The sequence below is a fragment of the Saccoglossus kowalevskii genome, chromosome 1, assembly GCF_978046115.1.
Source record: "Saccoglossus kowalevskii chromosome 1, keSacKowa6.1, whole genome shotgun sequence".
NCBI lineage: Eukaryota > Metazoa > Hemichordata > Enteropneusta > Harrimaniidae > Saccoglossus > Saccoglossus kowalevskii.
Genome location: NC_140641.1, coordinates 11,542,089 through 11,559,316, shown reverse-complemented (window position 1 = coordinate 11,559,316; position 17,228 = coordinate 11,542,089). Strand labels below are relative to the sequence as shown.

At 32.4% G+C, this 17,228-nt stretch overlaps 1 protein-coding gene across 1 annotated transcript; it reads left to right on the top strand.

The window, feature by feature from the left end:
* Window positions 1-535: 535 nt before the first annotated feature.
* Window positions 536-16,725, top strand: LOC100369484 (BPTF-associated chromatin complex component 1-like). Its single transcript, XM_002737609.4, has 6 exons — window positions 536-640; window positions 819-913; window positions 9,951-10,052; window positions 12,252-12,427; window positions 13,601-13,714; window positions 14,489-16,725. Exons 1-6 carry the CDS (start codon window positions 623-625, stop codon window positions 14,536-14,538), a joined length of 555 nt encoding a protein of 184 aa, XP_002737655.1. The 5' UTR covers window positions 536-622; the 3' UTR covers window positions 14,539-16,725.
* The last annotated feature ends 503 nt before the right edge of the window (window positions 16,726-17,228 follow it).

The window sequence follows — 17,228 nt, the reverse complement described above, 5'->3', positions numbered from 1 at the left end:
TAAAACTTATTCCTTGTATATAAGAAAATAAAATCAACTTACGAGTAAAACAAAATTAGTCACAAGCAGTGAACTCTCAGTATAATAATATACAATTGATATAAAAATTAGCACACAAAGATTGTGATGCCAAATTGTGATCTTTACTCAGATCAGTGCATTCAGTGTCTCAGTAATGATATAATTTGATTTTTTTTTAAATATTTTAATTTACTAGTTTGCAAACGCGCGAATTACACAATGATATTTATGTAACAAAAATATATTAAAAATTTTAAAAGATTGTTCCGCAACGTACTTTGACAAATTTGTGGGAACAATAAACTGCGCCCCCAACGTCAGGACAATAAATACCTTTCGACAGAATATTTTATGAATCGGCGCCGATTTAATCATGGCTGTTCTTCTGTGCAAATGACTATTTTTTATGTTGTGTGACGCCGTGGTCACGTTGGAGTAGGGAGTACGGTTGGTCAACTGTAAAAAAGATACATGAGAAAGTCGACTGATCGCGTCGGAGTCCATAAAACTCCCAGAATGCATAGCTTATTAATAAACTTCCGGTGGCCATTTTCGCGGCTGTTTTGTTTTTGTGAAGAAATAAACACGTATTTTATTCATTATGAGTTCAGCTGCTAAGGTGAGTAGATTAAATCAATCTTACGTCGTTCTGATTTCACAATAATGTCATGGCTGATGTGTATTTATATGTCTTTCCTTGCATACTCGACACCGTGAACCCGTTCGTTCATTGTTTTGATGATCACTGATGATTGACTGCTGTTCGTTACGTTCCTTCCATATTTTACCTTACACAGGTCGGTGAAATATTTTCCGCTGCTGGATCAGCCTTCACTAAACTAGGGGAACTTACTATGCAGTTACACCCAGCTGCAGACCAGTCACCATCCAGGTGTGTATATATTCGCTATAAATGCATTTTACAGTGATTGACTCGTCGAAATGAGCTGACTGTACACATGCAGCTTTCAAGAAATAATGTATTACCAAAAAAAGACAGTTAATACTTCAAAAAGAGCATTATCAATTTCCTATTGGAACATTCAATGTTTAGGAAGGAAATTCGAAGATGATAACTTTATAGCAAATATAAATTGCCATGATATCCTTGGTCTAGGAGAAACGTGGTTGAGTTCAAATTCTAACACTATAGACATACCTGGATACTATTGTTACTCTATAACAAGGAACAAGCAACGAGAAGGAGGAATATCAATTGCCATAAAACAACATCTTAAAAAGGGCATCACAATTGAAGATACACCTTTTGAGGATATGCTATGGTGTAGAATGAAGAAGAACTTTTTTAACCTTACAAGAGACATTTACTTGTGCTTCACTTATCATCCACCTTCAAACTCAAGACACTGCAAATCAGACTTTTTTGACATTTTACAGAATGAAATATCCAAATTTTCAAAAAAAGGCAACATTATTCTACTCAGAGATCTTAACAGTAGAACAGGTACACTACCTGATTATGTTGATAATGATAATAATAGATTTACACCATTACCTAATTCTTACTTAGATGATGACATATCAGAACCAACAATTCGTAATAACAGGGACACATCCATTAATGCACATGGCAAAGCATTATTAGAATTATGTAAAAATTGTAACATCAGAATTCTAAATGGAAGAATGCCCGGAGATTCCAGTGGCAATTTTACATGCTACCATTACAATGGAATAAGCACTGTTGATTATGCCATAACCTCACTAAACATATTTGACAGCATTGAATATTTTAAAGTTCATGATTTTACATGTACATCAGACCACTGCCAGATATCGTGCTTACTACGATTAGATCAGAATGCACTTGATATACCGATAAATAACACAGGTACTTTAAATAATTTACCAAAGAGTTGGGTTTCGGATAGATTGTCAGTCTTCGATTACCAGGATAATCTAGCATCTGAGAAGGTTCAAGCTATTATAAAGTCATTTATTGATAAAATTTATAGCATAGATAAGAAAGGAATTAATACTGCTGTAGAAAATTTTAATTTAATTATTAATAATGCAGCCAGTCAGATTTTTAAACATAAACGAAAGAGTAATGGTGGAAATATTCTTAAAACAGATCTGCGTAATACTGCACGTATAATCAGCAAATATCCTTTTAATGCTAACTTACGAAATGTGTTCTTTGCCAAGAAAAAGAAATACAAAAAGTTAATTAGTTCAAAACAAAAAGAAGAACAAAATAAAATTGTTAATAAATTAACTGACATAAAAAAAAATAATCCCCAACAATATTGGAAAATAATCAATGAACTAAAAGGCTCAAGAAATGATCAATCTAATCCAATTTCACCAGGAAAATGGCAAGAATTCTATGAACAATTAAATAATAATGCTACTGATAATAATAATACTCTTTTTCAAAAACAGATTATCTCTAACATCTCAGCTATGGTAGTAAAAGAACATTTTTACAATTATAATTTAAATAATGAGATATCTGAAAAAGAAATTAGGCTAGCCATTAAAAAACTAAAGAGTAAAAAATCATCAGGATATGATGGTTATTGCCCAGAATTACTTAAATACAGTTCAGACTTCCTAATTCAGCCACTACGTAAATTATTTAATATAATCCTGGACTCGGGTATTTATCCAGATCTTTGGAACATTAGTATTATCTCTCATACATGTATCTTCAAAAAAGGAGACAAAACTGACCCAGAAAATTATAAAGGAATAGCTGTTTCTAGTTGTGTAGGTAAAACCTTTTGTAGTATAATTAACACTAGAATTAGTCAATATACCGAAGATAATAACATTATAAACAATAACCAGGCAGGATTCCGTAAGGGATATCGTACTACAGATCAGATATTTGTATTGAAAACTATTGTCAACAAATACTTGAAATCAAAGGGAAAATTGTACTTGTGTTTCATAGACTTTCGAAAAGCATTCGATAAAATCTGGAGACACGGCTTTTCTATAAATTACTTAATAATGGTATAAATGGTAAAATCTATAACATCATTAAAAATATGTATCTAAATACAAAATCGTGCATTCGTTTCAAAAATAAAATTACACCCATATTTGAAACGACCAAGGGTGTTAGGCAGGGTTGTGTCATTAGCCCAATGCTTTTTAATTTGTTTGTTAATGACTTAAATAATTTACTAGAAGATGAATCATTAGATCCGGTTACATTGAATAACTGTAAAATTAGTTCCCTACTCTATGCAGATGATCTAGTGTTAATATCTGAAACAAAAAACGGTCTACAAAATGCACTAAATAGTTTTGAGGTTTATTGTCATAAATGGAAACTTCAGGTAAATCTGACAAAAACAAAAGTTGTTATTTTCAGACGAGGAACACTAAAAAATACAGAAAAATTCTATTATAATGAACAAAATATTACCTGTGTAGACATGTACAACTACCTGGGTATAAACATAAAGTCAAATGGCTGCTACACTGAAGCCAAACAAAATTTAGCAGATAAAGCAGCCCGAGCAATGTATGCATTGAAACAGTTCCTACCACCGGAAACAAATTGTAGAACTTTCATCCATCTTTTTAAAAGGTGTATTCAACCAATATTATTGTACGGGTCTGAAATCTGGGGTCGTGAAATTCAAGATTACAACAAATGGGACAAAACAATAACAGAAAAAACACAATTGAATTTTTATAAACAACTACTAGGACTGAACAAATTTGTGGCAAACATTGCATGCAGAGCCGAAGTAGGAGAATTCCCACTCTTAGTAGATATTCAGATCAATTGAATAAAATACTGGACTCGTATCAGTAAATTACCAGACAATAATATCACAAAACAAGCATACCTTGAACAAAAGAAATCCAATTTACAATGGTACTCTTCAATACAAAAAATGATGAACAACATGAACTTTTCACGAGAACAACAGAATGATTGGTTAACAAAACATATACAGCAAATTGGCAAAGTTGTCAAACAAAAATACATAAATTTCTGGAGAAAAAATATAACTAAAAAAACAAAGCTGAGAACTTATGAAAAATTCAAAGACTCTTATAATTTTGAAAAATACTTGGATGTGCTAAATTTGAAACAAAGAATTTCAATGACAAAATTTCGAACTAGTAATCACAATTTAGCAATAGAAAAAGGGAGACATATGCAACCAAAAATACCTACTGAAAATAGAATTTGCAAACAATGTTCACAGAATGAAATAGAAGATGACCTGCACTTTGTTATGAAATGTCCACAATATAAAGTAATACGCCAACAAATCATACAAGACATTACATTTCCACAAGAAACCCAGGATGATCTCCAGAAATTTAATTTCTTGATGACTTCAAAAGATGATGTAATAATAAAAAAGATTGGCAACTATATTCATAATGCATTTCAATCAAGAAATAAAAATGCCATTTGATATTTAACACTTGCTTTATCTTTTTTTAACAACTAATTTTCTTTTTGTAGTAGTAGTTATCACAACTAATCTTTATTGCTATTAACTGATAGAAACATTGTATTTCTAAGGATGCAATAAAGTTATTACATGTATTATTATTATTAGCTATGCGTGGAGAACTGTAGATGAAGGTTTATTGGAATCACACGAGGAATCATACATTTCGAGGGTATGATGGAATTCATATGCCAGAATTCCACAATCAATTACATTTTCGTACAAAATTACATGGATGTTCGTCGTTTTCATTTGATTGTAGAAACAGAAATTAGTGAGGTGATATCAACGGTCTGTACACAGGCGCTCGGAACGTTTCTTGGCTAATAAAAAATGACCTAAAGTGGGATCGGCATAGTTAGTCAGTCGCCGGTACATTCCCCTACTACTCATATAATAACACAAGGTAGGAAAGCGTTGACACCATGACATCAAAACTTCCCGAAAATAACATGATTTTCCAAATTATATTTTGATCCGCTTCACAAGCACAACTCAAGCATGATATTTTGAAGCAGAGGCCCGAGCATGCGCAGTTCCAAACACGTACGCATGCTCAGGCCTCTGCTTCAAAATATCCGCGTAGATGGGTTTATTCATATTGCTCTGGTGTTTCGATTTTCACAGGATTTAACCCGTTTTAGTTTGAATAAAGGTAAGGATAGTTTCTACCGATCCCACTTTAGGTAATTTTTTATTAGCCAAGAAACGTTCCAAGCGCCTGTGGTCTGTGGAGTAGACACGAATGATAATACTAGTATCAACCAATAGGTGATATGAGACAATAACTTTTTATTACATGACCAACTCAGATAGTCAAGAAAACAAAGAAATCACAGAGCTACTCTTATGAATCTGATTATCATATTCTAATAAGGCATGACGTCTGAGCGATTAAGTGGAGACAGCATTTGCAGTTAGGGTCACTGAAGTTTGTAAATGACTGACAGAAATAATATCATTCTCAAAGACGGAGCTACATGTACATCACAATCCCCCAAACGTTGCCGGAACAAATCACAAACAGGAACAACTCAGTTTTTCCCCAAGCTAACGAACAAATCTATTGTCTTCTACTGACTCCCTGTTCCGGCCCATTTTTGAGAGTGTATCAGACAGTGCCTGGTAAGAAAGCACAGTCAAGCAGTTTATAGATTTACTAAAAATAGAACCACTCAACCATGGAATGTCAAAGTCGAGTTGGACGAAATTCAAGATTGGCACCACACACGATTCGTGTTTTACCGCTAATCAAAATGACTTAAAACACTGTTCAAGTTGCCAGAAATAGATTGCATTATGAATAAACTACATTCTGATAATATTTTATCATGAATAAACTGTTGTGGCTTAGTATAATTTATGAAACAAAATGGTGGTGCATAATTGAATGGAAGTGCACCGTTTTCAAACTCTTAAGGTTATATTGATATCTTTACTCTGACCACTCGCACTGCTCTCGCTATTACTAACATTCTGCTGATTTATTGTCATTGTACTATATGCAAGTGATTGTTGTTATTTATTCTGAAATTATGTTACATACCCATTTCCATTATATTTTGGATTCTATCGACATAGCATTACCATGCAGCATTGGGTCAAAAGACGCATGTCAGATCGGTGTTTTTTCTGTGAACAAAAATATTTGCTCATGATAAAACTAAGTCAAATTATTACATATCAAACCAAAGAAGTAACATATTTTTCATGGCATCTCAATGAAATAATAAGCAATATTACCGAGTAGTGTAACCTCGTCATGATGTCATAACTTTGATGATCGTTTACAAAAATATATTCGTTCATTAAAAAGAAAATTGTGGACACTGATGGAACGAATAATAAATGATAAAAATCTGTCAAATAATTATGTGGTCCATTTTTTGAAAGGGAGTATTTTTGCAGTAAATAAGATTGCAAAGTGAATGAATATATAACTCTGTGCATATACCAGGTTATATGTAATGAGTTAGCATAGTTAAGTGGTTTATCTATTTACAATAAATAAAACAAATGAATCATAAAATGTTGTACCGGTAATGCATAAAATTATTTAGTCAATGATGCGCAAGTTGAATTTTTTCAAGATCTTGTTGTGAACTTTTTGGAGCTAAAATTACGAAAAATGGCGCCACACATATTGATCAAACATCAACTATTTTTGACTCCCGTGTGCGAAGCACAAAAGGGAGTTTTTGCAGTTACCCTGTCTGTATGTATGTATGTCTGTATGTATGTATGTATGTATGTATGTATGTATGTATGTCACTTTTTTTGTTCCACCGTTATCTCAAGAACCACTAATCAAATTTTCGTGAAACTTGGTACATAGATGCTCTGGGATGATGCGCAGAGTTGATTAGGTTTTGGTAAAAATCTATGAATATTAATTACCTAATTTGCATGATAATTAACTGATTTTAAGCTGTTCTATGACTGTTTCACTGATTTTTAAAGAACAACTCATTGGATTTCAATGAAACTTGGCACATGGATGCTCTGAACTAATGTGCAGATTTGATTATTTTTGGGTAAAAATCTGTTAATATTATTAATTACCTAATTTACATAATGATTAATCAATTTTCGGCTTTTCCACTGATATCTCAAGTACTAATCATAACATGTCAATAAAACTTGGGACATAGATGTCATATGACACTGCACAGACCTGATAGTTTTTAGGGTAATATCAGTACATATTAATTACCTAATTTGCATAATTAATTAATTTTCAGCTTTTGATATTTCAAGTGGTAATGATCATGTTTCAATGAAACTTGGTACATAGTTACTTGAGGACTGTGCAGAGACCTAATTAGTTTTTGGGTAAATATTTGTGCATATTAATCACCTTATTAGCATAATTAGTTAATTTTCAGCTTTTCACCTGATATCTCAAGTACTGTAAAATGACTAATTTTCACTGGGTTTAAATTTCACTGATTTACCATTTCAGGCATAATCAGTGGGTTTTAAATTCACGGTTTCGTCATTTAGATAATGTGTTCTATGTTAAATTTTACATATTCACTGTGTTTTAATTTAGCGCATTTTTCCAGTCAGCGAAATAAGCTAAATTAAAACCCAGTGAATAATTACCCCCTTTACAGTACTAATCATCACATTTCATTGAGACTTGTTACATAGATATTCTAGGACTGCAGAGACCTGATTAATTTTGGGATAAATAATTGTGCCTATTAATTTGCATAATTAGTTAATTTTTTGCTGTTATATGGCTGTTGCACTGATGTCTAAAAGCCACTCATTGGATTTCAATGAAACTTTTAAAGCGTACCCATCACATTTCAATGAACCTAGGACTATACACCATATTAGTTTTTGGTAAATATTTATGCTTCTTAATCACCAAATTAACATAATTAATTAATACTGATATCTCAAGTATTGATCATCACATTTGAATAAAACTTGGTACATAAGTGCTCTAGGACAATAGACAGTCTGCTTAATTTTGGGTTAAAATCTGTTCATATTAATTCTCTAATTAGCATAATAATTAATATTATTTTGGTTCTAATCACATTTCAATGAAACTTGTTACATTGTGCAGACCTTATTAGTTTTACACTTAAATCTGTTCATATTAGTTACCTAATTTGCATAATTAGTTTTCTGCGTTTCCATCAACATCTCAAGTTCAAGTAATTTTGAATTAATTTTGAATGTGTCTCCAATACTCTCAGCACACGGGAGTTCTTTCTAAGCTTTCTTTGATTGATCACTTAATTTCAGGCTGTGTTTTTGACTACCATGTGCGAAGCACAAAAAAGGAGTCTTTGCAGTTAGTGTGTTTGTCTGTGTGTGTGTCTGTTCCACTGATATCTCAAGAACCATATATTGATTTTTGATGAAACTTGTTGCATAGATGCTCTGGACCAATGCGCAGATTTGATTAGGTTTTGGTAAAAATCCATGCATATTAATTACCTAGTTTGCATGATAATTAGCTGATTTTTAGCTGTTCCACTGATATCTAAAGAACCACTCATTGGACTTTGATGAAACTTGGCACATAGATGCTCCAAACTAATGCGCAGATTTGATTAGTTTTGGGTAAAAATCTGTGCAATATTAATTACCTAATTTGCGTAATGATTACTCAATTTTCGGCTTTTCCACTTATATCTCAAGTGCTAATCATCACATTTCAATAAAACTTGGTACTTAGATGTCATAGGACACTGCACAAACCTGATAGTTTTTAGGGTAATATCAGTACATCTTAATTACCTAATTTGCATAATTAATTAATTTTCAGCCTTTGATATTTCAAGTAGTAATCATCACATTTCAATGAAACTTGGTACATACATGTAGATGTCATAGGACACTGCACAGACCTGGTAGTTTTTAGGGTAATATCAGTACATATTAATTACCTAATTTGCATAATTAATAAATTTTCAGCTTTTGATATTTCAAGTAGTAATCACATTTCAATGACACTTTGTACATAGTTACAGACCCCTGATTAGTTTTGGGGTAAATATTTGTGCATATTAATTACCTTATTAGCATAATTAGTTAATTTTCAGCTTTTTGCCTGATATCTCAAGTACTACCGTAATCATCATATTTCAATGAGACTTGCTACATAGATCTTCTAGGACTATGCAGAGACCTGATTAGTTTTCATTGGATATTAATTACCTAATTTGCATAATGTTCCACTGATATATAAAGAGCCACGAATTGGATTTTAATGAAACTTTTAAAGAGAACTATGCAGAGACCCAATTAGTTTTTGGTAAATATCTGTGCTTATTATCACCTAATTAACATAATTAATTAACACTGATATCTCAATTACTGATCATCACATTTGAATAAAATTTGGTACATAAATGCTCTAGGACAATAGACTGGCCTGATTAATTTTGGGTTAAAATTTGTTCATATTAATTCTCGAATTAGCATAATAATTCATAATCATTTGTTCTGTTCTGTTCATATTAGTTACCTGATTTACATAATTAGTTTTCAGCTTTTCCATCAATATCTCATGTACAAGTAATTTTGAATTAATTTTTAATGTGTCTCCAATACTCTCAGCACATGGAAGTTCTTTCTTAGGTTTCTTTGATTTGAAAACATGCATAGTGTCGCAAGTTGGAACATTAGTTTTATTGTCAATACTGATAATAATCATGTGTTACTACAAAGTGATCAACACAAAAAGTGTATTTAAAGTTGCATGTGCCCCTGGTCAAAAAATAACACTAGTTATTGGGTTGGGTTGGGTTGGACTAAAAACCAATGCTGCAGCTACATGTAAATCAATAGGTCATGAATAGTTGACATGTTCATATGATAATTCAAGGTTATCACGGAAATAACACAAATTAATCATGAATACAGTACAGTGATATTGAAATTTTGGAATAGTATCAGTAAGCTACCAGGATGTTTGAGATATCACTACAATGACTGTGTTATATTCTCTTTCAGTGGCAAATGGACAGAACAAGAAATAGACATGCTTAGAGATTCAATTCAAAAGTTTGGAGAAGATCTAAATAAAATCAGTGAAATAATTAAAACCAGAACAATGTAAGTTGAACATAAACATCATTGTTGGTAAAATTTACATCATATGAAATACCGTAATAATAATAAGGACAGGTTCCCATACTAATCAGAAAATAATGATTGTGTTTCTGAAAAGCATTATTTCTAAGAACCTTATAATGTGATATGGTCACGCCAATACCTGCTTCATGATATTTTTGTTTAGCCTGTCTGGTGTTACTGTATTTATTCTATTAGAAGTGTATCTCTAATAGAAGCACACATATTAGCTCTATTAGAGGCATACATGTGTGCTGTTAAAATCATTGACATTTTATTGAGTTGGGTTTACATAAAATCAGACCAAAATGAAATTTAGCATTTACCTTAAAAACTTTCTAATTTTGGCCACATTTAAATATGATCTGGGTTTTAGAATACAAATTTTTATTAAAAAATTTGGCCTGAGTAATTTTCTGAGTACAAATCATTGATTACATTACGTGACACATTTGTTGTCAGAAAAGAATCATTTCCATCAAAACACAATCACATGCGATATTTCGTTGTTCAAAAACAAAAACAAAATATGTTAGTGCAATAGAAAACACTTTATTATGTGAGATGATAAAAAAAACATTTCATATACCGCGCTCGACCGCGCCCATGCCCAGTCAAGCGCCCACCCCCCACTTTTGCAAATTTTTTTTATTCTGGGTCACATTCGGCAAAGCGCCCACCCCTTCAAAATGTCACTAATTTAAAACATGGTCTTCGATCATTGCTAAACGAATACTGATAATCGCTTTTATATCATGATACAGCGTGGATATCGACCGCCGTGAACATGTTGTGAATGCGTTGACCATGGTAACCGTGCGTAAACTATGCTTCGACAATGACCTGTTAATACAAGTCAAATGTGGTAAATATTTCATGCCATATTCAGTTTACCGATAAAAATTGCTAGTTACCATTTTTAACAACAAAAAAACATGTCGTTTAATTTTGAAGAAATGCGTCGGTACCACACAGCATTTTGATTGGATAATAACAGACTTGGCCCATTAGGTCAAAGGACGTTGATGCAGGTCAAATGCAAATACATCATTGCGGAAAGTGCTTTTAATCTATGTGTACGATTCGACTGACACATTCGTCAGTGGCGATATTGATGAAGATATTGACTTTGACTGTTTTCCAACAGACTCAAATATTTTTAATCTCGTAAATTCGGGTGGTATGTAATTAATATTGTAATAAAATGTACATATTTGACCATTTCTCTTTATTCATTGTAAGAGTCAATGACGACGCATCTAATTTCGTAATTTTATTTTCCCTAAAATTTTCAAAGATGTAATATCCCTCTCAATCTGTCACACGGTGAATTAAAATTGTCAGTTGCACTCTATTTCGAGGGGGTGCTCGGGTAAGCGCCCACCCCTAAAAAGTCCAGATTTTATGAGTTGAGGACCCTGGGCGCTAACGTGGTCGAGTACGGTATCATCATAAAAGCTGTTAACACTCTTTCACTATTATAAAGTGGTTGTTTAAAAATATATGCACAGAAATGAATGATAAAAAACCATAAATTCACTTATACAACAGGCAATATGTTATTTGCATATTTGGAAGATGTCGTAAACTATCAGCAATAGCACACGCTTTTCATGTTAATTGCATTATTTACCTATCAGGTCAAAAGACGCTGTGGCAGGTTAACTTATTTTGAATAACAAAATGGTGAATCTGAGCTTCATACAAAATTGATCAAATGCTCTAAAACCTTCACTCACGATAACACTAATTTGAAGTTGACATATATTTCATAGCAAACCATACTGATAAGCAATGTTGTTAGAACCTTGAAAAAAGAATTATTTTTGAGTGTAAGTTTATGATTTGGATGGTTGTTTGCAAGTCATGTTTTAATTCTTTCATGATACTGAATGTTCTCATTATTTAAATGTCAATTAGTGAAGAACCATTATTCCAAAAAGAAAAATCTAAGATGGACGAAATTTCGGGGAACCAAATTATGTGATCTGTTGACATTTCAGAAGCAAATAAATTTAGAAAATAATGATTATGTGATAAAATTTGGGGAGAAAAGCAAAATTTGGAGTTTTCACCATATACCACTCTTCTATTAGATGTTCTAGTTAGGTGAGTAATTTTCATTCATTCATAACTCTATGATGAGAATATGTAATAGTATTTCCATCCTTTGCATTATAGCGCGCAGATTAAAGCTGCACTCAAAAACAAGGCTTATGAAGAAGCTAAATCCAAAAAATCACCATCGAAAAGTACTCCAGTCACAACAGTAGCAGCACAGTCAGTGGGAAAACGTCTTCAAAGTGACACCAGTACAACAGATGATGAACCACCAATGAAAAAACCAAAGTCATCAGGTAAGAGTACAGTAGACACAGCTTCCTACCCATACAATATGGCACCGCAAGATGTGCGTATTCAATGGAGTAAATATTTTATGCTTTCTCACAACACAATGTCATGTTTAGCTCCGCTGTCGACTTTGTCGAGCGGAGCTTATCATATGTGTGATTGTTCGTCGTCGTCCGTGTCAATGTTTTACTTTTTCGACTTCTTCTTGAAAACTACAAGCCTGAATGCTTTGATACTTGATGTATATGTACCTTGGGTAGACCTCTCTTAGATTTGTTCATTTCATGATGATATCTTCAGTTCTCTAATTTTGGTGAATATTTTTGTCATTTTTCGGTAAAAAGTGATATTTTCGACTTCGAAGTCCAATTGCTTTGATATTACATATATAGGTACTACATGTGGACCTCTCTCAGATTTGTTCATTTTGTAATGTAATTCTCTAATTTTGATGAATATTTTTGTAATTTTTGGTAAAAAGTGATATTTTCTACTTCTTGTTGAAAACCGCAAGTCTGATTGTTTTGATACTATACATATTGTTCATTTTCTAATGATATCTTCTGTTCTTTAATTGAAATGTGCATTGCTAACAGCAGAGCTATCTCAGCCGAGAGGCTGCTTGTTTATCTTTATTGTCAACTTTTATTACAGTATTGACTATTTATCATGAAAACCACAATATAATATAAATATAATCATGAAATTTTATCATTTATCTGGGAAGTTTTAGGCTTGGCTTAGGCAAAATGTTGACATTAATGGTGTTTTGACTACTGGGAACTAGTAATTTAAACACCGCCATTGGTATACTGCTCATATATGCAATTTACGGTTAATAAGCTCTGGGTATTCATAGTCTGTTGTCAATCACCCTAATCATAATTAATCGTAATTAAGCAATATTAATATCAGTCCTAGTCAAACATACCGAAACATTGATGTACTATGCTATTCTCGACACAACATACCCATTCCCTTTTTCTTCATAAATATTAATAAATATCACAATTTAATTTGAACAAAGAAATTTCAATTAACCAATGAAATAAACATCAATGCGCTCATTGATTGGCTGGTTGGATTCAACTATACTATTCAAATTATAAAGATGATGCATTTGTTGAGCTGAGAGTACCTACTATATAATGCTTAATTACTCTGTGTTTTTTTGATAGCTGAAGTGACGTTAAACATGTTGAATTCAACGGAACATGCAGCGGATACGTTAGTAGATGTGGAAGGGTTGGAGGACCCAACACCGGTCAAAAAGTTAGATTTTGGAGAACAAGGTATGTATTGATGAACAATCTGATTGAGGTCTATCAATTATTAACTGGACCACATGGGATACAGCTAGTTTATGTGTACTGAGTGAGTGCTCATAGATGTTATGATGCTCAGCCTTGTGAATAATATGTAAGTTCTATGTAAATCAACAAAAACTGAAATAACGCCACAAAGAAAGAATGTTTTATAAATCAACTGCATCTACAGGGATATTCAGTAGTTCAAGTAAAAGTCTGATTTGTGTTTTTTTGGTAATTCTCATTGAATTGGACAGCTTTGTTGGAATACTATTCAGATGTGGTAGAAAATAAAAAAAAATAATAGTACATGTGTACTACCAAAGAAGAAACCAAAACGATTACCATTTTGCATTTATTACTATTACCGTCATGTGATAGTCCCAAAACACCAAACTAAAACTTCATGAATTCTCTCGGAGTGCAAGTCAAATATTCATGGATGTTGTTATAGGACATTACACCATCAGTTCCCTCTTTTCGTCACAAATTCACAAAATAGTCTTGTTTATAGTCTGCATTTACCTTCAGAAGATTTGAACAAAAATAGCCAAAATTTTAAAGTAAAAATTGAAAATTGTGTTTTTTAGAGTTCATTTCCAAAATATTTTAAAGAATATAAGAAAAAAATGCAGAAAAATTTTGGCAAAATAGTTTGGTGGTTGAAATGTTAAGACTGTTTGGGGGAGGTTGGATTCTGAAGCCTTTTAAGTTTTTTTTAAGTTTTTTAAGTGTCCTTTCTTTTCTTATTATTTGCAGATTTAGAGTCTAATTTAATGATGTCAGGCTCGGATATTTTATCACGATAAAAGTGAACTGTACAGCAGGGATAGCAGAAAGGAACCATGAACTTTAAAAATGATTTTGACCAATTCAAATTTGGTTTTATTTCTTGTTTTTAAATCCGTGACATTATTAAATGCAAAGGGATACCTGTCGCAATGAATGGGAAGGTGGTCACCTTAATAGTTTATTACAAAATATTCTCAGCATAGAAAGCCACAGTGGTGTTCTGTAGCTCTAAGTTTGAGAGATCAAAAACAACACCAAAGATGGTGGACTTGAAGTTATCAACCATAGAGGGCGCACTTCCAGAATGAGATGGCTGATATAGTTTGTCAATGATGAGTACAAGTACATTTATTCAACCATTTGTGAATGGTAAATGGTGTATTTGTAATTTTGTATTAAATTGTATAGTTAACAAGACATTGCCAAAAAGTCAAAACTAAAAGAGTTTTTGAGTTATAGTAATGAAATCTGGTGTGTTGCAGTGGTTATCGTCTACACTACAATAAATCCCATCATGCATTGCTGTTTGAATTTTGCTTTAAGTGCATGCTAAACACATCTCATCTCATCTACGAAGTAACGTAATGTTCAATGTTTGCTCAAACCACAGATAACATAGTCAATCTCATAAATTCCAAAAATCTAATGACTGTACAGGTAAAGAGTACCGGTATACAGTAACCCAAGCGTCGGTTTTAATTAAAAATCCTTCACATGAAATATTGATTTTGTAATATAGTCCATTATTGATTGTCAAATCCAGAATCCTGCGTTTGGCTTGACGACACTCTGAGATACTAAAAACTGAACTGAAAGAGTGATGTTTGGCCTATTGAAAAAAATATTGTAACATTATGTTATGCATATCGCATGTCAAAGTGGACAATGCATGAAGGTTGTCATCTTTTATACATTTCTATTATGGAATCAACATAGATGCATGTTTAGTTGCATCACAACAACAGAACTTGGAATTAATCAATTGGATCCATAACTTATAGCACTACTCTGTTATATGCATAGAATTTGTATATTTCTCTTAATTTTTATACTGAATATGAATTAGAAATATGATAAATAAATATTGAATGTGCAGTGAAATAACATAAAAATAATAGCTTTCAGGATGAATTTGTTGTTGCTTTTTTATGGTGATTACATAACCGTTATGGCGACGTGTATGGTTTATAATGTACTAGTACGGTAACAGTGGAGATCATTTCCCTTCAAATCTAGCTGTTTGTCTAGTAAACAACTTGTCAAGTTCGGGTCAATTCATTATTTGTATGCCATAATTAGGAATATAAATTGCATATATGTGGACAGTTATGACTTGTCTTTGAACAAAATCAGTCTGGACAGGAATGCAACAACTGGTGGGCAGTACCCAAAACATAAACAAAAAGTGCTCTCTACTTGTGGTACTTCCTTGACTTTTAATGCATACAGGAACAAGAAACCCCATCTGTTATGGATGAAAATGTGTACATATGTGAAAAAACAAATACCATATTTGTTCCATTAGCAGTGCATCGCCAGTACAAACATACACATCGCATTTCTTGTATGCTGGATCATTAAAATACGAATTCTTGTGACCATAGGCACATTTATCTTAATTACATAAGTGCCTGCACTACTACTGTTACCTTTCTATTCTAATGACAGTAAGTATATCGTAATGTGGAGTTTAAAATTGTGTGCTATATAATCTGCCAATGTATTCAAATTTTATTCACGTGGGAGAAATATAATTTAATTACTTTGGCCTTTGTGTTGACTTCTCAATCTTCATGCGATAATTTAATGGAAATGTACATGTGCCTCTTCAGTATTTATTATTCTGAATCTTATTAAACTACATGTATATCTTTAAAATTATTTTATATGTACTGAAAAAGCATTAATTTTCACAGGATTTTAATTTCAATATTTTCTTATTTGAACAAATCCACTGTGTTTTGATTTATAGGTTTGCCAGTAAAGCAATAAGTTCCATTGTGATTGTTCATGTTCATGATGATTTCATTTAGCAGATTTCACTTATCAGTGAAAATTATTAAATTAAAACTGATAAGTTAATTGGCAGTACTTTATTTTCTTTGTGAACTTTGCAGATAAAACTAGTTGATTCGTTACTTGTATTTACCGTGAACATCCGCATTTTTAATTTTATTATGAATAATAATGAATTTTAAAAACTTGTTCTTTGTAACTTATTCACTCAATTAGTGCACTATTAATTACACATTTTAAAGCGTCACAATTGCAGTGGAGTTCACACTGCATGCGCTAAGAGGTCAAATACCTAATAGCCCGTGTTAAGAGAACGTGCATGAACGATTAGCACGCTGAGTACGGGTTAAATTTGACCCAATGTTTAACACCTGGTCCAGATCTTTAGCACATGCTAACAGAGTGTGGGTGAAAGCCTAACTTGAACCATAAGAACCATAAACGCCAACATTTTATTGCGTAATGTATTCTTACTGCTACTAGATTAAAAAATTACAGGGTATCTCCCAAATGACATATCCCAGGTTGTTAAACGTCTAATGACTATGAAATAATCACAAACACATACCTTGTACAATCCAAAGGTCGGTATGTTGTAATTTACTTTGATGTGTTGAAGATTGATCTTTGACTCGAGCATTGTCAAAAAATTACTAAGCATGCTACTATGACAACCTATACATCTTCTGAA